This window comes from Chinchilla lanigera, unplaced genomic scaffold, assembly GCF_000276665.1.
Source record: "Chinchilla lanigera isolate Chin_1 unplaced genomic scaffold, ChiLan1.0 scaffold00021, whole genome shotgun sequence".
Lineage (NCBI taxonomy): Eukaryota > Metazoa > Chordata > Mammalia > Rodentia > Chinchillidae > Chinchilla > Chinchilla lanigera.
The window spans coordinates 888235-912057 of NW_004955422.1; the positions used below are offsets into that span (position 1 = coordinate 888235).

The window sequence follows — 23823 nt, forward strand, 5'->3', positions numbered from 1 at the left end:
GGAACGGTGGCACCAGGACTTGGGGGCAATGCCATCACACAGCAAGGGTGCCCTTGACCGGTCAGCTCCCTCCGGGCCAGCACGCTCCCGGGACATCAGATGGACACAGGGCCAGGGCTGGGGCACCCTGAGATCTGCCATGGCCTGCTGTCCCGGGGGTGGGGACATGGGGCAGGAACCAGTCAGGGACGAGGTGGCCCTACCTTCCCCCAAGAGCCCACAGCTCTCGGAATCTGCCTATATTTAGCAGGTGGCCGGGCAGGAGGCAGATAAGCCCCGCTGGGGAGGGGAGGTCACCATAAATAGTGCCGGGCACAGGACCCTCAGTCCCTCCTCGGTGGCTGTGCCTGCTCTGCACCTGCTGTGACTTCGCTCAAGATGCCCGAGCCAGCGAGGAAGCCAGGTAGTTCTAGACGAGCCTGGTCAGAGTTTGGCCTCGAGGGCTGCACCACTGGGGAGGAGCAAAGGGGGACCCTGAGGGGACCCGGAGCTCAGGCAGGAGGGAGCGGGTGGTCCTGCCGGGTCTGTTCTCCAGACTACGTTTCTCTCCCCATCCCTCTGGGGACCTGAGGGTGGACAGGTGGGTGGCAGAGACCCCAGGAGGGGACAGCGCCAAGGCAGGAAGTGCCAGGGGCCACCACCCTTTTCTCAGAACGTGGGGTACCCACCCTGCCCCCACCCCTTCCTCTGCAGTGAGGAAGAGCCCAAGCACAGCAGACTCAGCTGGCCTCGTCCAAGGCCCTGGCTCGGGGGCTCGAGCTCTCTCCAGGTTCTGTTCCCTTTTTTTCCTCTGGTTTTCCTTTTTTTTTTTTTGTACCAGGAATCGAACTCAGGACCTTGCACTTGCCAGGCAAGTGCTGTGCTGCTGAGCTATATCCCTAGCCCCTTCTTTTCTGTTTTTTGAGATGGGGCTCACTATGGAGTCCAAGCAGGCCTCACATTCTTGGTGATCCTCCTGCCTCAGCCTCCTGAGTGCTGGGATCACAGTGGTGGCCACCACACCTGGCTTGATTTTCCCATCTCTGTGGGGAGCGCTTGGGTGGAGCAGGGTTCTTCCAGCTGTGCCCGTGTCGGCCTCCTGAATCTGCACCCCTGGGCGCCCACACCAGGGGTACTCAGGGAGAGAACAGAGAAAGCCCCAGCCCCGCCTGGCCCTGTGTCCTTGCACGGTCGTGGGGCAACGACCCAGCCCAGCCCCTCCCAGGCCGGCCTTATCAGCAGCCACGGCCCCGGGACAGATTTAACCACATTCCAAGCATGCAGGGCACCCGTGCCTGCTGAGGGCCCCTGGAGGTGGGGTGGAGGTGGGGCTCCCCACAGGGGTCCTGGGCAGGGGGGGTGGGGCCCAGGGACACCAGCAGCGCCCACTCTCCTGCTATTGCTGTCCTTGTGGGAGAAGGAACACATCACGGTTCTGGCATTGGGGGAGAGCAATTGAGGTGAAGCAGAAACATGGTTAGGTATGCTTAACAAGAAATGCGTGCCTGTGACCCCAGCACGTGGGAGGCTGAGGCAGGAGGATCTCTTGAACAAACGGCGAGACGTGTCTCAAAACAAAACAACCAAAAAAACCAAAACAATCCAAAAACGAAAAAAGAAAAAAAGAGGGCTGCAGGAGTGGGTGCGCAGGTGAACCAGGGACCTGCAGCCTCCACTGTGTGGCCCTTCAGTCTCGGCCTTCAGCAAGAAGCCGCGGTCAGCAGAGGTGGCTGAGGGCAGCCCGGCCATCTTCGAGGCAGAGACTGAGCGCCCCGGGGTGAAGGTGCGTTGGCAGCGGGATGGCAGTGACATCAGCGCCAGTGACAAGTACGGCCTGGCTTGTGAGGGCCGGCGGCACACGCTGACGGTGCGGGACGTGGGCCCCACCGACCAGGGCTCCTATGCGGTCATCGCGGGCTCCTCCAAGGTCAAGTTTGACCTCAAGGTCACAGAGGCAGGTGAGGGCGTGGGCAGTCGCTCCTGTGGGTTTTGTGATTTTTTCTGAGACAAGGTCTCACTGTGTAGCCCAGGCTGACCTCGAACTCGCTGCACTCCTCCTGCCTCAGCCTCCTGAGGGCTGGGATCACAGGCGTGAGCCTCCACACCCTGCTTTCCTGTGGTTTGAGCTCTGAGCTGGGCCGCCCAGGCCCCTCTTCATCCCTTCCCCGGGAACAGGGGTCCTGTGTGGGCCTGGGCTCTGTCCTGCGTGTGTCAGACCCCCGTGTCTGCCATCGTGGGTGGGAAGACAGATGATGAGCGTGACCCACTCTCCCATGGGGACCAGGTCACAGCCCCACGCAGCAGCCTGCGCTAGGGGGCCCAGAGTGTGGGAGGAGGGGCAGCCAGCTGGGGAGGGGTGGGGGGCCTCAGAGCTGCATGGGGCAGACAGGGACAGGGTGGGGACAGGTGACAGCAGGACAGGGACCCAGGACCAGGGACATGACCACGGGGGACCTGGGGGTGGGCTCGGGGGCCTGGTGCCTGGGATCCGGGTTTCTGCTCAGAGCCTGTACCTCGACCTCCTTGGCCCCTTAGAGAAGGCAGAGGAGACCCCTGCTCCTGCCCCTGCTGAGGCCCCTGGAGCCCCAGCTGCACCTTCCGAGCCAGAAGGCGGCGCCCCAGGCCCTGAAAGGGAGCAGGCTGGGCAGGCTGGGCTGGGTCAGGCACCCCCAGGCCCAAGCCCGGCCGCCCCCGATGACCCCATCGGGCTCTTCCTGACGCGGCCGCAGGACGGCGAGGTGACAGTGGGTGAGTGTGGGCTGCAGCACCCAGCCGTGGGGCGGGAGATGGCAGGGCGCGGGGGCCCAGCTGGTCACCCCTCCCGCCTGCAGGTGGCAGCATCACCTTCTCAGCCCGCGTGGCTGGGGCCAGCCTGCTGAAGCCGCCCACCGTCAAGTGGTTCAAGGGCAAGTGGGTGGACCTGAGCAGTAAGGCGGGTCAGCACCTGCAGCTCCGAGACAGCTACGACCGGGCCAGCAAGGTGGGGCTCGAGGGATTGGACACTAGTGAGGGGGGGACACATGAACAGGTCTCTAGCGGGGCAGGGCCAACACGATCAGCTGTGCAGGCTGTGCACTGCACAAAACAGGATCCTCGAAGCCCACGTCATTTGCCCTGTGGCCACCCAGATTTGTGCTTTTTCCAGCCCTGTGCCAGCAGGTGGCAGTCGTGGGTCTGGAGAGGGGACCCCTTTACTAATGTTAACTAAAGCCCTGGGTGAGAAGCTTGGCGGGCACTAGCAGATCTCAGGCTCACCCCGGGTCTCACCTCCACCTCCCCCCAGGTCTACCTGTTTGAGCTGATCATCACTGACGCACAGGTGTCCTCCGCTGGTGGCCACCGCTGTGAGGTGTCCACCAAGGACAAATTTGACAGCTGCAACTTCAACCTGACTGTCCACGGTGAGGCCCTGGCTCTGTTCTGGTCCCCACACAACGCTCTGTCTCCCAGGGCTGAGGGGACGCCTGGGCCTGGGGACACCCATGCAGGGCATAAAGTGCTTGAGGATCTGGAGGACCCTGCTTTAGGGGCCTTCAGCCTTGTGGGTGCCCAGGGCCAGGAAGGGTCCCCAGTGCCCCCTCACATCCCGTTTGTCTGCAGAGGCCGTCGGGCCTGGGGACCTGGACCTCCGATCTGCTTTCCGCCGCACGTGAGTGACCACAGGGAGGCCGGGGCTGGGAGCTCGCGGGGGGCAGGGCTGAGGTCCATGGGGTGAGGACACCGTATGACCCCGCAGGAGCGTGGCCGGAGGATCTCGGCGTACCAGGTACACCTGCCCTGGCCCCAGGCACCCCACACACAGCCCGGGGAGCCCGTGCGGCCACTGTCCCCTCATCGCACCCCCTTCGTCCCTTCTGGGCTGACCGTGCGGCCTCACCGGGCCCTCTCCACAGCGACAGCCATGAGGACGCGGGGACGCTGGACTTCAGCTCGCTGCTGAAGAAGAGGTGAGTGTCGGGTGGTGTCTCCGACCCTGGGTGGTCAGAGGACAGGGAGGGAGGCGCCGTTCGGATCCCCAGCCAGGTGGCCCCGGGAGTCCCTGCACTTCTGCGAGCCCAGCGGGGGCCCTGGGGTGTGGGAAGCTCCCGGAAGAGCCAAGGGGGTGTCGGGCGCCCTCCTGACCTGTGCTTCTGCCCCCCTCTCCCCCGACCCCTTGTCACCCACCGTGGACGCTGCCTGCACCAGAGAGTAAGGACAGACTCCGTGCCGGGTCTGCCGGGCTGGGTGAGGCCAGGCTGCGGCTGCCCACTGGTGGGGAGTCGCCGAGCTGGGGTGCCCCTCACACCCCCACACCCCGAGGGTGCTTAGGAGGCATATGCAAGTCACCCACAGGTCCTGCCTGGTGCCTCCGGTGCCGCGTGGGCACCCCTTAAATGTAGGGGTGCAAGTGTGGGGAGGAGGGAAGAGGGGGAGGCCCATGAGGGGTCCCCAGGTTTGGGGCAGCAGTGCCCAGACCTCTAATTGTCCGCTGTCCCCTCTGTCCCGGAGCAGCAGTTTCCGGACCCCGCGGTGAGTACCAGCCTCCCCCGCCTGCCCCAGCCCCGAGAGCCCCCGGAGGGAGGGGGTGGTGGGCTTTGCAGCCCGGCCGGGTGGCCCTGAGCCTGCGTGCGTGGCCCGGGGCACAGGGACTCCAAGCTGGAGGCGCCGGCCGAGGAGGACGTGTGGGAGATGCTGCGGCAGGCGCCGCCGTCCGAGTACGAGCGCATCGCCTTCCAGCACGGCATCACCGACCTGCGCGGCATGCTCAAGCGGCTGCGCGGGCTGAGGCGGGACGACCGCAAGAGCACAGGTCAGCCAGGGCCGGCCGCGGCCACGGGCAGAGGGCCGGGACCGGGCGTGCTCCGCTCCCCACCCGCACCCGGGGAGAGGGCAGGGCGTGATGTTTTCTGTTTGCAAAGGAGGAAGCCGAGGCACAGGCGCGGGGCTGTCAGTGGAGGAGCCAGGCCAAGCCCGCGGGGCAGCAGGCGGGTCTCTGCCCCTCCAGAGTGGGCTCGGCGCTGGCCAGGCGCGGGGGGACTCGGGGTTCTCCCTGGGCCCTGCCTGCCGCGTGGTGCCGGCTTCCCCACAGCTCCGCCGCACCAGCAGTGGGTGGTGGCCTCACACTGTCCCCGCCATGGGCCTCCCCGGCCTGCGTGCCCCTGCGGGGGGCCCCAGAGGCCCTGGCGGGTGCTGTGCAGAGAGGGTGTCGGGGTAGGATCAGCACTGGGGCTGTCCGTACGACAGTCACACAGGAGAGGGGCACAGCGGCCGGAGTCCCCGGAAACCGCGGGGCTGGGGGGCCAGGGGTGCCGGTCGCAGCCACAGCGGCCGAGCCGCGTGCGGGCGGCCGGGACTGAGGCGGCGCTCAGCCTTTCAGAGCAAGCTGGAGCCGGCCTACCAGGTGAGCAAGGGCCACAAGGTCCGGCTGAGCGTGGAGCTGGCCGACCCGGACGCCGAGGTCAAGTGGCTCAAGAACGGCCAGGAGATCCAGATGAGCGGCAGGTGAGGGCCGGGGCGCGGTCCACTCCTGCCCCGCCCGCCCCTCGCTGTCTTTCCCGGGGCTCCAAGCCCCATTTTAAACTGGGCCTCGTCACCTCAGCACCTGAGAGGCTGAGGCAGAAGGGTTGCTGTGAGTTCAAGGCCAGCCTGGATTATATAGCAAGACCACTTCAGCCAACCCCCAAGCAAAAAATAAAAAATAACCAGAAAGGCCCCGCTCTGACCCCGCCTGTTTCCCCTCTCTCCCACCCCCTGGTGTCACATCCTCCCGTGCGGAACCTTCCAACTGCCCCTTCTGCTCCACAGCAAGTAAGTTCCCTCCGGCAAGGCTGAGGGAGGGCGCGGAACCGCAAGACACTCAGGCCAGGAGGGGCCTCCATGCCCTCCTGACGCCCCTTGTGGCTCGTGCAGGTACATCTTTGAGTCAGTGGGCACCAAGCGCACCCTGACCATCAGCCAGTGCTCGCTGGCCGACGACGCGGCCTACCAGTGCGTGGTGGGTGGCGAGAAGTGCAGCACCGAGCTCTTCGTCAAAGGTAGGAGCGGACCCTGGGCCGGGGGGCGCACGCCTGTCATCCCAGCATCCCGGGAGGCTGAGGCAGGAGTATCCCAAGCTGGAGTCCAGCCTGGGCCACTCGGCACATGAGCATCTTACCGAGACCCTGTCTCAAAGGGGCTGGGGATTTAGCTCAGCGGCACAGCGCCTGCCTGGCGTGAGGTTGTGAGTTCGATTCTCGGTACCGGAAAAAAACAAACAAAACAAAACGAAAAAAAAGACCCCGTCGCAAAATTTAAAAAGTAAACAAAGAGGGTGGTGGGCGAGCACCCCTCCCCGGATGCAGGGAGGAGGACAGCGGCGGAGGAGTGGGCCTCAAGCTGTCCCCGCCGTGCAGAGCCCCCTGTGCTGGTCACGCGCGGCCTGGAAGACCAGCTGGTGATGGTGGGACAGCGCGTGGAGTTCGAGTGCGAGGTGTCGGAGGAGGGGGCACAGGTGAAATGGTGAGTCCCGGGGTGTGGCCCGGGGGCAGGGCGGGGACAGGACACTTGCAGGGGAGGCCACGGCGCTGGCTGCCGCCACCCCGCCAGGCTGAAGGACGGTGTGGAGCTGACCCGGGAGGAGACCTTCAAGTACCGCTTCAAGAAGGACGGGCGGCGGCACCACCTGATCGTCAACGAGGCGACGCTGGAGGACGCGGGGCACTACGCGCTGCGCACCAGCGGGGGCCAGACGCTGGCGGAGCTCATTGTGCAGGGTGAGGCCCGGGCCACCCCGGGGGGGAATCAGATGGCGCGAGGTGGCTCCCGCGCCCCACACCATCGCGGGCACACACGCATCGCACGCACACACCGGCCCTGAGCGCCCGCCGCCCGCAGAGAAGAAGCTGGAGGTGTACCAGAGCATCGCCGACCTGGCGGTGGGCGCCAGGGACCAGGCCGTGTTCAAGTGCGAGGTCTCCGACGAGAACGTGCGCGGCGTGTGGCTGAGGAACGGCACGGAGCTGGTGCCCGACAGCCGCATACAGGTGTCCCACATCGGCCGGTGAGCGCGGGGCGGCGGGCACGAGGGGCCGGGGGCGGGGGCGGGCAGAGGCGGGACAGACAAGACGGAGAGAGACGGAGGACAGCCGGCTGCGGAGACGCAGAGGCGGAGGGGCGGGGGTAAAGCCAGGCACTGGGGCGGGCGCCTGGCCCTCGCCCGCGGTGAATAGGCGTTGTGCTGCTGGGAGGCGGCGCTGGCCAGAGCTCTGCTGTCCCTCGGCTGCTTGTGCTGGAGCTCGCGCCGTGCTGCGGCCCAGTTCCCAGAGGCTCAGCCCCAGCCCCGCGTGCGAGGGCCCAGCCCAGGGACGCTGGTGTAGAAACCGCACCTACACTGCCTCCCTCGCTGGAACACGAGGCCACCGAGAAGGAAGGCACCGCATCTCTAAAACACCAGCGCCCCCGGGGCCAGGGCAGGCAGGGTCCCCCGGGAGCCCCCTGAGCCACCGTGGCCCTGCAGGGTCCACAAGCTGATCATCAACGACGTCACACCGGCCGACGAGGCCGACTACAGCTTCGTGCCCGAGGGCTTCGCCTGCAACCTGTCGGCCAAGCTGCACTTCATGGGTAAGCCGCGCTGCGGGGGGCCCTGCGGCTGGGCCTGGCCGCCCCGGTGCCACCCGCTCCCCTTCTCTTGCAGAGGTCAAGATCGACTTCGTGCCCAGACAGGGTGAGTCCCAGCCCGGGCAGGCACTTCCTGTTTCTGCCCCAGCCGTGTCCCCCAGTCCCGCACAGGGCGAAGGATGGGGGCGGTAGGGCCCAGCTGCGGCTTGGCCGTGGTGACTATAGGCTCTCTGGCCTCAGTTTCCTTATCTGTAAAGCGGGGTGCGGACAGCACCAACTCTACAGAGGTGATGGAGGTGAAATGGTCCGTGAGCATGTCAAGCAGTGTCCCGGATGTGAGGTTTTATGAATATACCTTTGGTTTCTGTTTTGTTTTGTTTGTGACACCATCTTGCTGTGCGGCCCAGGCTGCCTTGAACTCACTACAATCCTGCCTCAGCCTCCTGAGCGCTGGGCTCACAGGCGCGTGCCACTTTGCCGGCTTTGATAACAATGTTCTTCTTTTGGCGATGCCTGTCCTGTTTGAGATGAAACTTTAATCAGACACTGGAGAATTCTAACTCCTGGGCTACAGAGCGAGAACATGTCAAAACAAAACGAAGACAAACCTGTGTATTTTACCGTGTGGCAATCATGCCTCCATGAAACTGGTTTTGAAAAACCAACCAGCAGGGACTGTGCCCCCGGGCTCCTCGGCCCCGGGGACCCGCACTCTTCTGTGGTGCGCACGGGCCCGGTCCCTCTCCTTCCCCTGACCGGAGCCACCTGCCCCGCTGGCAGAGCCCCCCAAGATCCACCTGGACTGCCCGGGCCGCACACCAGACACCATCGTGGTGGTGGCAGGGAACAAGCTGCGGCTGGACGTCCCCATCTCCGGGGACCCCGCGCCCACCGTGATCTGGCAGAAGAGCCTCCCGCAGGTACCGGCTCCCCTCGACTTCCTGCTGCCTCCACCAGCACCGCCCAGCGCTGCCCACAGGGCCTCCCCGGATCAGGGGTCAGGCCGGCCTTTCCCCTCCCCTCCGCACTGTCTTTTTTTTGCGGGGGGGGGCTGTTTCCGGTACCGGGAATCAAACTCACAACCTTGCACCGCCAGGCAGGCGCTGTGCCACTGAGCTAAACCCCCAGCCCCTCTCCTCCGCACTGTCCCCAGGGGAAGAAGGCCGCGGCCGCACCAGCCCCCGGTGCCCCGGAGGACCCAGGTGCCGGCGACAGCGAGGAGTGGGTGTTTGAGAAGAAGGTGAGCCGCGCGGATTCCCGAAGGCTCCTTGTCTTCTCCCTTCCAGCCACGTCCCAGACCTGCCACCCTGAGATGGCCTTGACCCCGGGAACAGGTTTCCCTGGCGACACCTGCGGTCACCTGGGTCCCCCGCCCTCTGGCGGCAGAGCAGCCAGCCCACCAGAGTCCTGCTGGACCCTCACCATAGCTCTGTGGATCTCGCTATTCTCGTTCAACAGATAGGGAAACTGAGGCATAGGGAGGACAGGTGATGGCGCAGGTTCTGCGACAGCTGGAGCCAGCCCCTGCCTGGTGGCCTGCCCAGGCAGGAGCCACGTGAAGGCTTTCTAAAAAAAGTTTTTGAGACAGGGTCTATGTAGCCCAGGCTGGCCTTTGACTTTTGGGGATCCTCCTGCCTCAGCCTCCTGAGTGCTGGGGTACACTGTGAACTAGAAGCTTACATGGCCATGGCCCCCTCCTCCCCTTGCGTCTCAGGGCTGCTGGCTACTGCAGCGGCAGCAAGGGCCTCTGGGGCCGGGAGTGGGTCCTGTCCCCAACTCTGCCTCCGTTTCAGCTGCTGTGTGAGACCGAGGGCCGGGTCCGTGTGGAGACCACCAAAGACCGCAGCGTCTTCACTGTGGAGGGGGCAGAGAGGGAAGACGAGGGCGTCTACACCGTCACGGTGAAGAACCCTGTGGGCGAGGACCAGGTCAACCTCACAGTCAAGGTCATCGGTGAGGCCATCTGGGGTGCACAGTGGGGCAACCCAGGGAAGGCCCACACGTGTGCTCATTCAGTCACTCAACAAGCATCCAGGGCCATGGTATGAATGGGACAGGCTCTTCTACACACAGGTGCCCCACTGTAGGGAGAGAGAGGCCGAAAAGTCATTTCCTGGGGTGCCCGAGCGGAGGGAAGAGCTGCGGGAGCCGGGAGGGGCAGGGGCTCTGGGGTGCCGGCCCAGCAGGGCTGCTGTGTCCCCCCAGATGTGCCCGACGCCCCCGAGGCCCCCGAGATCAGCAACGTGGGCGAGGACTCCTGCACCGCGCAGTGGGCGCCGCCGGCCTTCGACGGCGGGCGGCCGGTGCTGGGTGAGTCCCGGGCGCGGGGGCGGCCGAGGGCGGCGGGCGTCCGAGGCGGCCCGGCCCGAGCTCCGCTGCCCGCCAGGCTACATCGTGGAGCGCAAGAAGAAGAGGAGCTTCCGCTGGATGCGCCTCAACTTCGACCTGCTGCGAGAGCCGCGGCTGGAGGCGCGGCGCATGATCGAGGGCGTGGCCTACGAGATGCGCGTCTACGCCGTCAACGCGGTGGGCGCGTCCCGGCCGAGCGCCCCCTCGCGGCCCTTCATGCCCATCGGTGAGCGAGGCCGCGCCCCCGACCCCGCTGCTCCTGACCCCGCCTGGCTTCTTCAGCCTGGTTTTCCCGTCAGCCGCTGCTGCTGGGTGGGGTGAGGCCAGGCAGGGCCTCCGTACACCGCAGACGCTCAGTGTGTGTTTTGCCTATTGCAGTACTGGGGATGGAACCCAAGGAGCTCCATCCTCAGTGCTTCTTTTTGTTTTTGTTTTACATTGTTGAGACAGTCTCCCTAAATTGTCCCAGCTGGGTGATCATCCCTGTCTCAGCTTCCCACGTGCTGAGATTACAGGGGCGCGCCTGGCTGGCTGGCTGGCTTGCTTGCTTTATCTTTTTGAGACAGGGGCTTGCTATGCAGTTCAGCCTGGCTTTGAGCTCACTTTGTAGCCCAGGCTGGTCTCGAACTCACAGTGATCCTCCTGCCTCAGCCTCTCGAATGCTAGGATTACAGGCTTGTGCCACCACACCCAGCCCGCCTGGCTTTACAGATAAATCTTTTCATGCAGCCAATTATTCCCTTTTGGTCTGGTTTTTGTTTTTGTTTTTGTTTTTTTTTTGAGACAGGGTCTATGTAGTTCAGGCTGACCTCGAACTCACTATGTAGCGCAGGCTGGCCTTGAACTCCCAGTGATCCTCCTGGCTCAGCTTCCCTAGAGCTGGGATGACAGGCGTGTGCCACCATGCCCGGTCCAGCCAAACTATTCATGGAGCGCTTGAAACGGGATATGGGTCCTGTCCTCCCTGTGCGGCCTGGGGTGTCCCGCTGGCGGGCTCCCTCAGACCCCCGCTGCTGCCCCTCCCAGGGCCCCCCGGCGAGCCCTCCCACCTGGCCGTGGAGGACGTCTCGGACACCACCGTCTCGCTCAAGTGGCGGCCCCCGGAGCGCGTGGGCGCGGGCGGCCTGGACGGCTACAGCGTGGAGTACTGCGCCGAGGGCTGTGAGTGCCACCGCGGTGGGCGAGGCAACCCGGGCCGGCCCTCTGGGCGCCCGCTGACGGCCCCGCCCCCCAGGCTCGGAGTGGGTGGCCGCCCTGCAGGGGCTGACGGAGCGCACCTCCCTGCTGGTGAAGGACCTGCCCACGGGCGCCCGGCTGCTCTTCCGCGTGCGCGCGCACAACGTGGCGGGCCCCGGGGCCCCCACCACCACCCAGGAGCTGGTGACAGTGCGGGAGATACTGCGTGAGCATCTCACCCCCCACCCCCGCGGCCCCGCCGGCAGCCGGGACAGCCTGGGGACCCTGGTTTGTCCATGCCAGTCCCCCAGTTTGGACACAGGAAAAACAGGTTGTGGCCTTCACGCTGTTCTCAGTCTCACAGCTCCATCAGGCAGGTCCTGTCCACGTCCTCAGGGGCAAGCAGAGGCCTCTTGGGGACAGAACTCCCTATCCACCTCCCATCCCTCTAGTCTTTGTCCCAACAAGGGATCGGACGTGTAAGGATCGGCTCTCCAGGTGGGTGCGCAGGGTACAGGGCATCGGGTCTGAAAGCCTAGATCACATGCTGGCCCGTGACTCACTGGCTGTGTGACCTCTCACAAGTTGCCTACCCTCTCTGATCCCTGCCTCTTGAATTTTGTGGTGAGGCTCCGGGGGGCCAGAACCTTTTGGAGCTGGGCAGTTGGAGTTGTGTGGGTGAGCAGGGCCAGGTCCTGTGTAAGGAGAGAAGGGAGCTGTGGTGTCCCTCAGGGCCGGGCACAGAAAGCCCCTGCTCAGCTGCCCACTCTGTCCCGCAGAGCGGCCGCGACTCCAGCTGCCCCGGCACCTGCGCCAGACCATCCAGCGGAAGGTCGGGGAGCCCGTGAACCTCCTCATTCCTTTCCAGGTAGGTGGCGTCCAGCCGGCGGGCGGAAGGACGTGTCACAGAGCAGGGCGTGGGGGGCTCAGGTCAGCGCCAGCCCTGGGGACAGCCAGGCTCGTCCGCGCCTCTAGGGGAAGCCCCGGCCTCAGGTGACCTGGACCAAAGAGGGGCAGCCCCTGCGGGACGAGGACGTGAGCATGCGCAACAGCCCCTCGGACAGCATCCTGTTCATCCGCGCCGCCCGCCGCGCGCACTCGGGCAGCTACCAGGTGACCGTGCGCGTCGAGAGCATGGAGGACTCGGCCGCGCTGCTGCTGCAGGTCGTGGGTGCGTGGCGCGGGGCGCGGGGAGGGGGCCCCCAAGGGCCGCGTCTGTTCCCGGCTCTCCCCCGGGGAAGGATGGGGATCCACCCGGCCCTGTCGCCCGCAGACAAGCCGAGTGCTCCCCAGGACCTCCGCGTCACGGAAACCTGGGGTTTCAACGTGGCCCTGGAGTGGAAGCCGCCCCAGGACGACGGCAACACCGAGCTCTGGGGCTACTCCGTGCAGAAAGCTGACAAGAAGACCATGGTGAGCCGGGCCATGTCCCCTCCCTCGTCCGCCCCGGAGTCCCCGCTGCCACCTCTGCGGGCCTGGCCCCCCAGCTGGGGCACAGAGGTAGCCGAGAGGCCCCTCTCCGCAGGAGTGGTTCACCGTGCTGGAGCACTACCGCCGCACCCACTGCGTGGTGCCCGAGCTCGTCATCGGCAACGGCTACTACTTCCGGGTCTTCAGCCATAACATGGTGGGGCCCAGTGACAGAGCCGCCACCACCAAGGAGCCCGTCTTTATCCCCAGGCCAGGTGCCCGACCCTCACTCCCACCCCAGGGAGCTGGCGCGGTGACAGAGGCGAGTTTGGGGCGGCCCCTTGCTACCAAGTGCTGTCGCCCACAGGCATCGCCTACGAGCCACCTAAGTACAAGGCCCTGGACTTCTCCGAGGCCCCAAGCTTCACCCAGCCCCTGGCAAACCGCTCGGTCATCGCGGGCTACACCACCGTCCTCTGCTGCGCCGTCCGGGGCAGCCCCAAGGTAGGAACTTCCGCCCCTGGTCCCCTCCCCAGCGGTCCCCTCCGCCTTTGCTCCTGACCGGGCCTGGGCACTCCTCACTGGCCTTGTGCAGGCCAGCCTTGGGCAGCCAAGCAGACACAAATGCCACCGTCCCTGGGTTCGTGCCGGGTGCCTCTGCCCTGAGGCGCCTCCCCGCCCCTTTTCCTGGTCCACAGCCCAAGATTTCCTGGTTCAAGAACGGCCTGGACCTGGGGGAAGATGCCCGCTTCCGCATGTTCAGCAAGCAGGGCGTGCTGACCCTGGAGATTAGAAAGCCCTGCCCCTTCGACGGGGGCATCTACGTCTGCAGGGCCACCAACCTGCAGGGCGAGGCGCAGTGTGAGTGCCGCCTGGAGGTGCGAGGTGAGGAGCCCGCCGGGCTGCGCTCTGCCAGCCTGGTGTCCAGTGGCGCTGGCTTCTGGGACGGGGACCAGAACACACATGCCGTGGATTCTTTCTCCCGCAGTGCCGCAGTGACCAGGCTGATGCCCCGGCTGGCCCAGTGCGTACTTCAGTCCCTGCTCAGCCCCTGGGGTTCCAGGACACCCCGGTTCACTCACAAGGACGCCTGTGTCCCAGGTCCAGGCGGATGCCAGTCTGCGTTCCCAAAGCCTGGAGGGAACCTGGAGGGGCCTCCTTCCTGCCACCTGATGCGTGTCCTGGGGTCGGACCTGAGCACAACACGGCACCGCAGGCGGCTGGGGCTCTGCACAGAGGGGCCTGTCACAGCTGCCTGCGTGGGCCTAGGGATGGGGGAGGGGGGACAGGCTACTCCGGCCACGGAGCTCAGTGTCTGGGGCAATAAAAGAGCCGTGCACAGAGGACAGACTTTTCTCCGCGTACCTGTTTCACAGAGAGATAGGAGGGCTGTGCTAGCCCTCAGCAAGGACTCTGCCTCCCAGAGGATCCGGGAGGCTCAGGGAGGACCCTGACTTTGCTAAGCATCCCCGCTAGCAAGGCCCAGTCCCCCGCGCTCACTTTCCAGACGGGACTGTGGAGCTGCAATGCTGCCAGACCCCAGGCTGCTGCTCGCCCCCCCGCCCCGGGCCCAGGGGCTCGGCCTGGCCAGGGCCGCAGTGACCCAGGCTCACAGCGCCCGGGCTGGGGCAGTGTGGGGTCTAGCACAGTTCTCAGGGGCCGCACTAGATGCTTGGGGTCACAGCGAACGACCCCCAGTGCATCTCACAGGAGCGTGCAATGCTGTCCAGCTGGACCCGGAACCAGGACAGTGTGAGGTTCAGGAGCCCCGGCCAGACTGTCATGTCCTCCTGGTCTCACAGCAGCCTGACTAGTGGGTCCATGGCCCACGGAGTCTGGGTTTTTCCTAGGGCACAGAAATCCAGGAAGCCTGCTGCCTGGAGCTCTGCTCGGCATCCAGACACTGAGGCTGGAACTCAGGGCTCCAGGCCTGTGGGAGACCTGGCCACCTCACAACACTTCTTGGAATCATAAAGGGAACAGGTGGCCCAGTCACCGTAAATTAACCACCTGCTCAGATGTCAAGGCCCAGCTCAGGGGCTCCCTCTAGCGGTGAGCTTGAAGTAGCCAGCCTCGGGGTGGCCCGGAACCCAAAACAGAGGCAGAGGGAGGTGGGTACTGGGCCCAGCTTGCAGGAGCCTGGATGGGGACAAGCCTGCCTCCGTCTCCTTCCTTCAAGCCTGAGCAGCACTTTTAGGCCTGGGCGGAGGAGGTGCAGCTTAACACAAGGCAGCCAGGGAGCTCAAGGGGAATTAAGGACATTTATTTCACATTCACGCAGCTGTACATTTTCTATAAATAACGTGGAGCTGAAATATTTACAATCATCTCCCCCAGGCCACCTCCAGGTGCCAGGAGACCTGGCCTCAGACAGGCCTGTCCCACCCCTCCCTGGTTCCCAGGCAGAGCAGCCAGGGGTCCCCAGGACTCCAGCGCCCCTGGAGTCCTCCGGCCCATCGTGCGGCCGGCCAAGCAGGCCACAGGGAAACTGCGCTCCAGCCGCAGTGACAGCAAGCTGGGGCCACGCAGAGGAGCAGGGAGGTCCCCTCTGCCAGCTGCCCGGCCTGGCTTTCCAGTGCCCAGCCCGCACCCCCAGGAACTGCCCCGGTGCCGTTATGCCAGGTCACAGAGGACGGAGACCAGGTTCTTGCGCCACGGGGTCATGAGGCCAAGGCCAAGAACCACACAGTGTCAGAGGACACTCGCTGGGGAACTCCCGCCAGCCCCACATTCACACACCGCCTCGAGCCCCGGCCCGGGGGACAGCAGTCTGACCCTCTAGGGGTGCAGAGAGGGAAGGGGAAGCGACCACCGCAGCCTGACAGACAAACGCACGGACACGCTCAGAGCCACAAGCGGGAGCCAGCTAAGCCACAGGGGGGCTCGCAGAAGACGCGCGCCATCCGCTTGGTGCATCGGGAGCGGCGGGTGGGGGGGCGTCCCCGGGCCGGACGGCGGCCTGGGCCTCCCGTCAGCTTGAGACGGGCCGGGGTGGTGTCCGCAGGTCCTCTTCGCTGCTACGGACGGCGGCCACGTATGAGAAGAGACACAGCACAGAGTAGCAGATCTCGTGGGCCTAGAGAGGAGGGGACAGATGAGGCGCCTGGGGTCCTGGCCCTCACGGGGAGGCCCTAACGGCATGGCCTGGGGTGATGGAGCCTCAGGCCATCCATAAGGGAGAGGGTCCGTAAGGCGTCTCTCCCGAGGTGGAAGACGCGCTTTGGCTTCAGCTCAACCTCTGCTCTAGGCCAGTCCCCTCAGGGGCCACCCTCCACCTTCTGTAGGTCCCCAGGGAGCCCTGCGCAGCCAGGGCTGGGCGGCACACTCACCATTGGTGTCTTGTACTTGTGGCTCACCACTTCTTTAATTTCAGGAACTAAAACCGGACGGGCAAGAGACAAAACAGAAAGTTCAAAACTAAGAGCAACGGTGCCATGATCCCCCAGGCGGCAGCGCCCGGCACAGGGTCCCCTTCCTGCTGCAGCCTTCCCAGTGGCTGCAGCCACTTCGGCTGTGACAGGACAGAGGGCACCGGAGGCTTCTGTCAAGCAGAGTCAGCTAGCCCTGCGAAGCCTGCAGAGCGCTCTGCCCGATGGCTGGGGTTCTACCGCTTCCACAGAGGCCAGGGAGGGAGGCCCGGCCTTTCCGCAGCCTGGTCACCGCCACCGTCCGGGACCCCTGAGGTGTAGCAGCGGCCGTGACAGTGGTTTCTAGCCTGTGCCTCACCTTGCTGAGCCGCCCGGGAGCTCAGCCATGTCACCAGCCCACAAGCCTGGCTGTGGGACCCGAAGTTCCCTTTCCTCCCAGCCCCTACAGAGGCCTGAGGCGGCCGAGGGAGCCACAGGGCAATAAGCCTATGGCCTGGGCCGCATCCTTCCCTGAGCGAGCGGCAGGAGCAGCCCGCGCCTGGCTGTGTGAGGGAGAGCGTCAGAGGGCTCCGAGCAGACACACCAAGCAGGACACAGGCGAGGACAGCACCCGGGGAGGGGCCGGGGAGCGCCAGCGAGTCCACACATGTCCACAGCCCAGAGAGCAAGCCCGGGAGCCGCCCTGTCCCGCCATGCAGGGGCGCTGCGTGGCCAGACGAAGGAGTGGGGCCCTCCAGGCCCAGCCACTGGTGTGGCCCTGAGACAGGGAGAGGGGTGTGACGTCCCCCGGCGAGGGGGACAGAAAGGGAGGACGAGAAGTGGCCACACCTTCTTCTGACCCTGGGAGGCAGAATGGGGGACCTAGGTTAGCAGGGAGAGGCCTGGCGCCCTGTCCTGAGCTGGAAGAGCCCCAGTGGCCCCGCAGGAGAGAGGAGGGCGCACCCTGGGGACAGAGCTGGGACCGGGGAGCCAGCAGGAGGGTGGGGAGAGAGGAGGAGACACTGGCAGTGTGAGCGAGCGCGGCTGGTGGGGGCCCCACCCTGGCGGGGCCTGGGGAGGGAGCAGGAGCCGGAGTCATGTTACCTGCTGGAGAACGAAGGTTTTCATAGCAGCGACGAGGGCGCGAGAGAACGAAGCACAGACACAGCAGCCACCCCAAGCCCGGGCGAGGACCCCCCTCCCAGCGCCGCCGCCAGCGCCAGGGAGCCTGGCTCAGCCCCTCTGCCTGCAGCCCCGGCTTCCCGGCCCTCGTCTGCCTGCCCGCAATGCCCACACCCCCTCCGGCACAGGCCAGGCAGGGACAGAGCAGTGCCGGGGTGGGGGGCTGGGGCTGCTACAGCTGGCCGCAGGCGAGCCCGACGCAGCAGGGCTCAGGACCCGGCAGCGACCCCGCCCGCCCCAGCCTGTCTGAGCCTGTGCTGCCCGCCTGCCCGGCTCAGCCTCGCCTGGGCCGGCTCCGGCCGCTCAGCCCAGGAGGCCGTGCGCCTGCGTCCCCGCGGGGCTGTCTGCCCGCCTCCTTCCCTGCTTCTCCCACTCCCTGCCACTCCTGCGCCTCCTGGCCTCTCTGCGGCTCTTCTTCGCCCTGCCTCTAACCCTCCTCTGGAGCTCCAAGGTTTGAGTTACTGCCATGTGAGTCCAGACCTAAGAGCAAAATAGTGTAATTACCAAATTCCTCCAGGACAAAGACGCCTCGAACTGTATTGCACTTTTTAATGTGATTCAGCTCTATGAAAACCTGCAAGAGAGGGAGGGAGGCCAGGTAAGGCCGCGAGCCCCGCCCCTGGCCCGCGGAGCCCCTCTCCCGCCACGGCCCCACCCGGCACAGGAAGCCTAGCTCGGGGGGCACGCAGGATCCACACACACACAACCAAAAGCGCTAGGAAGCGAAGACAGCAGAAAGGGCATGTACCTTCCGCTCCTGGCCGGAGGAGAAAGCATGGGAGAGAAATGAAGGCGTTAGTTGGGATGGCCAAACCCGCCCGCAGGCCCCTCCGCCGGCCTGGGCTGCCTGCCGCTCCCTCTGCCCAGCGCAGCGCTCGTAGGGCACAGCGCCGGGCCCCCGGTGACCGGCCCCTCAGTGTCGCCCTTCCATACATCCTCCTCCGGCGCAGAGGGCTGGCACAGTGCAAAGCTCCCTCACTGTCCCGGGGGGCGGCGCTGGCATCGTCCCGGACACAGGCCCCCTCCACCCCCCAGCGCGCGGGGGCACAGCGGCAGTCCCTGCGGAGCGCTACGCCCCGCGCCCGCGCCCGGGCTGCGGCGGCCGAGCGCTGCCCCACCGTGAGGACGGGAACAGGACTAGAACGCGTATTTGCCCGTAAATAACGAAGCCGAGCTTCAAACGGGGGCAGATCCTGACTCGTTTGCGCTTCCCCATTTGTTATCGCTGACTGCTCAGCTCCGCCAGGAGGGCCCCGCGGCCTGTGGGCAGACGGAAGTCGGCCTCGGCCTGCTCTCGGGGGGCTGCCTCTTCTAGGGCCCGCCTCCGCCAGGTGTGGGGCCGAGCCGGCCGCCCGAGGGCAGGGCAGGAGGGCAGGGCAGGGGCTGGCAGCGGCCGGGGCGGAGCAAGGGCTGTGGTCGCGGGGGAGGCCGCAGTGCGCCAACGAGGCGGGAAGCTCCTCCTCAGGAAGGCCAGACCTCTGCGGCCCAGCACAGCGGCCAGGGGACCCCTCCTCGGGCCGCCCTAGGTGTGCGGGGCCTGCTGCGCCCGAGGCCCTGGACTAGAAGCACTAAGCACCCCCCGCGACACCGAAGCCGGCCGGCGCACGCTGACGGGGCTAAGCGGGCGAGCGAGGGAGGAGGCCGGGCAGTCGGGGTGGCGGGCGGCCCGGCGGGGCGGGGGCGCCCCCTGGGGGCAGGCTCGGCCACGGGAGGGGAGAAAGGCACTTGTGTGAAGAGGCAGAGCCGCGAACGGACCTGGGAAGACGCGCTGGCCTCAGAGGGCGCCAGCTTAAAGAATGTCCACTGAGAGGAAAAGCAACACTGCGTTAAAAGACCGCGAGGAGAGAGTCAGCTCGAGGGTGAGGGCGGGCGGAGCCGCAGCGAGGCCAGGTGATCCTGCCGCCGACAGAGGGAGGGGCGCGGGCCTGCGGAGCAGGGGACAGCGCACACTTACAGGAGGGGCCCGGGAAGGGTCAGCGGAGAAGGAAAAGGCAGACACACGCACACTCCACGAGGACAGGCGGGCGCACACCCGAGCGCGCGCGCCAGGGCCGCGCCACCAAGCGAAGCAACCCTGGGGCACACGCGGAGGCGCAGCGGCCACGTGAGACGCTCCCACTCACACTGCGTGAGTCTACCGGCCTCGCGCTCCCGGCTCCCTGGGCACCGTCTCGCCAAGGTCGCCGTGCCCTCCCCGCTGCTCTGTCCAGCTCTCCCTGTGGCCCTCACGCTCCCTGGGATGCCCCGGGGGGCTGGACCCTGGTCCTCAGTGCGACAGCGGGCAGGGGGCACACGGCACCACTGGCACCCACCTGGTTGTGCATAAACTTGAGATTGATCCCTTCCAGGGTGACCTGCAGCAAGCCACCCTCGCCAGTCTTCATGTCCTGCACGGGAAACTCGCCGCCTAGCTCGGGCCCTGCAGGGAGGGCGGCCGGTCAGCTCCCTGGTGAGGTGGGGACGCCCCGCACCCGGACTCCCGCCAGACCCGGCACACGCGAGGAAGACGCTCTCCGGCCCATGCTGCCCTCACCGGGCTTGATGCTCTGCTGGCGGGCGGCCGCGCGCTCCATGCTGTCCTTCACGCAGTAGTACAGCTCCCGGCACTGCGGCACAGGGGAGAGCTGTCCTGTGGGTCCCGCCCCTTGCTCTGGGCGCTGGGAAGGCTGGGCCACAGCCGGACTCAGGGACAGCACTGGGCATCCCGCATAACAGCTGGAGGCCGAAGGGCGGCTCCAGACGGAGATTTGGGGATTTTAAGCTTCCTAGAGAGAAACTCAGCGCTTGGCTCTCAGTGCCTGCCTGAGCCCCAAGCCAGGCGCCCGGTACCTTCTTCGTGTAGAACTTGTGCAGCTGCGTCTCGGCGCCGCTCCTCCGCCACAGGCACAAGACCTTGGTCTTGGGGCAGTAGGTCATGTTGACCAGCCTCTCGTACCACCAGCGCTCGCGCACCGCCCCCACGCTGCTGCGCAGCACCACGCAGTCCTCGCACACCTGCAGGAGCGGGCACAGCGGCTCAGGGCCCCGCCTCCGCGAGCCTCCTCCTCCCCGGGCCGCGCTCTGAGGGCCCCACGGGACAGGGGCGACGGATCCAGGAGCCCACCAGGCTCCTCCCCTCTCCTCCTGGCCTCCCTGGATGGAGCTGCAAACCAGAACAGCTGGACACTCGCCTTCGTGAGGAAGGTGGGGAGAGAAGGGGTCCCGGACAGGAAGGGGCCGGCGCCCGGGGAAGCGAGCTCGCTCCCCACATCAGTCCGCGAGCCGTGCCCCTATAGGGTCTCAACGCACTGGGTCAGCCCGCGCCTCCAGCTTCTGTGTCTAGGAAACAGCTCTCCTGACCGACGCCAAGGCAGGAATTACGGCAGGCCCAACCAAGGGGAAACAAGCTGAGCCTGGGCGTGTTCTAATCCTGGCTCTGCCCTACTTCTATAAAAACATTTTAAGAAACTATACAAGTGACACACGAACAGTGCTTGCAGCACAAAATCGTTTTACACAGGATGATGCAAATGAAAAAACAAAGTCCCTTTCACCTCCTCTCCTTGAGGATTTACCTGTGCTCGCGGCTGCTACTCTCACAGGGACGTTACAGCACGCTGCTCAAGACGAGGGGTCTAACAAAGTCACCCAGGCAGGACCTGAACTTGCGGTCTTCCTGCCTCAGGCTCCCGAGTGTGCTGGATGTTTCTGTGGTGCTGGGGAATCACGCCCAGGGCCTGGCACATGCGAGGCAAGTGTTCTACCACTGAGCCACAGCCCCAGTCCTGAGCACTCGGGTTTAGATTCCAGCTTTACTTGTTCCCGAGCTGTCACCTGGGACAAGCTCATGTCTGTATTTCCTCATGTGCAAGGTGGGGATCCTAACAGTAACACATGGAGTCACCGTGAAGACTAAATGAAAGAACGTGCATAAAAATCTCAATGTGCAAAAGCTGGCCATGGTGGCACACACCTGTAAGCCCAGTACTCAAAGAGGCTGAGGCAGGAGGATTCCAAGTTTGAGCCCTCCAACTTAATGAGACCTTGTCAACCTAATGTGCATAAAAAGGTAGAAACACAGAAAGCACCCTACTATAATTACACTGGGTGTGCGAGTGCACGACTGTAATCCCAGGCCTCAGTAGGAGGCTGGTACTCACTGCTGTAATCCCCAACCCCGACACTGCCTGGCACACAGCATGCGTCCCATAAACATTAGGCCAACAAGAAATGAATATACAAGGTGATCAGCTTTAAAAGGTTACTGGAGTTCTCAAAGCCTTATGAAGAAAGGGTCAGAGTATCAGAGTAGGAATGGAAATGATTCTAGGGCAGAAAGTTTTCCCCAAGTGGAAAAGGACATTCATGACCTCTCTGTCAGTAACCCTTTGGGAACATCACATAAAGGAGAGGGATATATCTAGGAGGAAACACGATTTCTAGGCTAGAGAAACGCTGATGATGTCACACCGCCTACGCTGCTAGTTGAAGCATGAACTGGGAGTGTCTGGGATGGCAATTTGGCAGGATCTACCAAAATTTTAAATGTATATAGCCTCAATCTGGAAATTTCATGTCCAGGCATATACCCTATAGAAACACTCTCGTGTCCGTGTACAAAGATATGTTGAAAGATATTTAACGAAACAGTGTTTAAAAAAAAAAAAAAAAGATAGATAGCAGCAAGCATTACTTAAATAACTATGGTACGTCCAAATAATGCCTACTGGCCAAGCATCCACTGCAACAATATGGGAAGATGCCCATGACACATTAAGTGAGAAAAAAGGAAATTATATATTAGTACTTTAGCTCGATTCTCCTTTTATAATGCCAAAATAACATCCTACATATATAAGTTATAGTTATACAAATACGCATTTTAAAAAAAATCTGAAAGGATTCACAGCCGGGAGTGGTGGCACACGCCTGTAATCTCAGCACTCAGAAGGCTGAGGCAGGAGGATTGCTGAGAGTTCAAGACCAGCCTGGGCTACAAAGTGAGTCCAAGGCCAGCCTGAACTGCATAGTCAGACCCTATCTCAGAAAGACCAAAAAAAAAAAAACAGAAAAGAAATTAAAGGATTCACATCAAACTCTAAAAACAGCTACTTATGTGAGGTAGGACTGGAAGGGAGCAAGAAAAACTGGTATTTTCTTACTGTTATATGCTTTAAAAATGTCATGGCACATACTGTTTCACTTTTGTGACTTTAAAAAAAAAACAGGCAATAAAAACAATTTTTAAAAATCTTCCCAAAGCCTCGTCCAACTGTCAACGCAGCCAGCCAGCTGCGCTGAGAGGCTAAATCAATCATGGCCAGTTGATGTCAAGGAGACCAGGTACACTCAAGTTGCCACGGCAACGCATCTAGGTGTTGCGAGGGTCCAACCCCACCGCCCAGAGGTTTAGCCTGGAGTTAGAACTCTGACAGTGAGCTCTACTTCCATGAGGGGCACACAAGTCTCAAGTCAGCTTTCAGCTCAGAAACACCTACTCACACCCCGACTCCTCCTAGGGGTGAAACGCTTCCCTGCTCAGCCACCTCACACATACACACTGCTCTTCAGAGGATACCCGCCTGTGCTTGGTCAAACACCTGTTCACGAGGCTGCGTGTGCAGCTGGGTGTGGTGGCGCATGCTTATAATCCCAGCACTCTGGAAGGCTGAGGCAGGAGGGTGGCAAATTTGAGCCCAGCCTGGGCAACTGAGCAAGACCCTGTCTTGAAATAAAATATTTTTAAAAACTGTAAGTCAGTATAAAGATTGTGGGTTCAAAGCAAAACAGAGAAAGAGAAAGAGAGAGAGACAGACAGACAACTGAGGAACTCTACAGCGGTTAGATCTGCCCACAACCACCAGCAGAGGATGGCCCTACGAAGCCCAGGAAGTGAACAGATAGCAGTCTACCTGCTGCTGTACCGGAAACCTTCTTGCTCAAATACTGAACCTGAAACCAACCAAGCCTCTCACTCCATCTACTAGGTTATAAGAAATTCAGCAACAGAGAAACAACACGTCAAGGACCTCAGGGAGGAAGTCTAGCATGAAAGCAGAGGAGAGTAGAGCATGTGAGATGCTCCCTGGGACAGAGAAGCCAATTTCTTCACCAAAACAAATGGCAGCGGGGCTGGGTGACCAAGCGAAGCTGCACAGGCGCTGTCCCTGTGGTCCAGCAGCCCCACTCCGGGGATGCTCGCCCACCACGCACCTGAACCTGCATGAAGTCACACAGGCGCAGAGCTGTTCGTGGAGCAGGCTACCCACAGCAGGGAAGGACCCTCGCGTGCTGACTGGCTAAACACCTGATGGCACAGCTCACAGAGGGCTATGTGCAGCTGTAAAAGGAGAAAGCTCTTCTTCTTTCTTTCTGTTATGGAGGATCATGAGGATAATGTTTAATGAAAAAAACCAAGTATAGACCAGTGCATACAACGTGCTACCTTTCTGTAAGAAAGGGGAAAATGTAAGAATGTATTTTCTTCTTTTACTGTTTGCATAAAAGCCCACTGGAAGGCACAAAGGAAACCAGTGCAAGGGGTTAGCTACAGCAGGACGGGCAAGGCGCGAGGAACAGGAAGGGGACCGGGGTGCGGGCAATGCCCCCGGTGCACGCTACTTCCTGTCACTCTGACTGGTGACAGTGTGACCGTGTCACCTATTCGGTGCACACGTGAAAAAAGCGGTGGGAGTCCTGCCACAAAAACGGTGTAACCTGGCAATTTAATGATAAATGACTGGGCCTGGGGTGCGGCTCGGGGGCAGAGCTCTTGCTTTGCACGCACAAGACCCTGGCTTCAATCCCCAGCACCACAATCAGT

At 63.5% G+C, this 23823-nt stretch overlaps 2 protein-coding genes across 24 annotated transcripts in view; one reads left to right on the plus strand and one right to left on the minus strand.

Annotated features, from left to right (window-relative positions):
- Window positions 1-294: 294 nt before the first annotated feature.
- On the plus strand, window positions 295-13840 carry Mybpc3 (myosin binding protein C, cardiac). 2 transcript variants are annotated; one of them, XM_005383977.2, is made up of 33 exons: window positions 295-403; window positions 1671-1937; window positions 2515-2727; window positions 2811-2959; window positions 3263-3380; window positions 3580-3628; window positions 3716-3745; window positions 3873-3926; window positions 4165-4167; window positions 4471-4488; window positions 4605-4768; window positions 5328-5460; window positions 5764-5766; window positions 5869-5993; window positions 6351-6456; window positions 6544-6710; window positions 6832-6997; window positions 7454-7560; window positions 7634-7663; window positions 8338-8477; window positions 8711-8797; window positions 9351-9510; window positions 9763-9867; window positions 9944-10132; window positions 10933-11067; window positions 11141-11308; window positions 11862-11950; window positions 12058-12253; window positions 12356-12495; window positions 12608-12767; window positions 12860-12996; window positions 13191-13377; window positions 13481-13840. In XM_005383977.2, exons 1-33 carry the CDS (start codon window positions 379-381, stop codon window positions 13489-13491), a joined length of 3831 nt encoding a protein of 1276 aa, XP_005384034.1. In that variant the 5' UTR covers window positions 295-378; the 3' UTR covers window positions 13492-13840. The 2 variants fall into 2 exon arrangements, with proteins under 2 accessions (XP_005384034.1, XP_013369784.1); XM_013514330.1 differs by having other exon boundaries at window positions 13191-13353.
- An 894-nt stretch (window positions 13841-14734) lies between these two features.
- Madd (MAP-kinase activating death domain) overlaps window positions 14735-23823 on the minus strand; it is a 37233-nt gene continuing 28144 nt past the window's right edge. For 11 of the 22 annotated variants that reach the window (XM_013513919.1, XM_013513918.1, XM_013513912.1 and 8 more), the window contains 7 exons: window positions 19851-20015; window positions 19555-19627; window positions 19334-19440; window positions 17770-17778; window positions 17526-17595; window positions 15822-15868; window positions 14735-15568 (listed from right to left, as the gene is read on the minus strand). In XM_013513919.1, coding sequence (XP_013369373.1) covers window positions 15464-15568; window positions 15822-15868; window positions 17526-17595; window positions 17770-17778; window positions 19334-19440; window positions 19555-19627; window positions 19851-20015 — 576 coding nt within the window. In that variant the 3' untranslated portion in view covers window positions 14735-15463. The remainder of the gene's footprint in view (window positions 15569-15821; window positions 15869-17525; window positions 17596-17769; window positions 17779-19333; window positions 19441-19554; window positions 19628-19850; window positions 20016-23823) is intronic. The other 11 variants (XM_005383995.2, XM_005383993.2, XM_005383991.2 and 8 more) reach the window with 2 other exon arrangements.

Coding starts and splice junctions, on each gene's coding strand:
- Mybpc3 (XM_005383977.2), top strand. CDS start 379: ATGCCCGAGCCAGCGAGGAAGCCAG. Junction 12,254..12,355: donor GCTGCTGCTGCAGGTCGTGG/GTGCGTGGCGCG, acceptor TGTCGCCCGCAG/ACAAGCCGAGTGCTCCCCAG. Junction 12,496..12,607: donor AAGCTGACAAGAAGACCATG/GTGAGCCGGGCC, acceptor CCCTCTCCGCAG/GAGTGGTTCACCGTGCTGGA.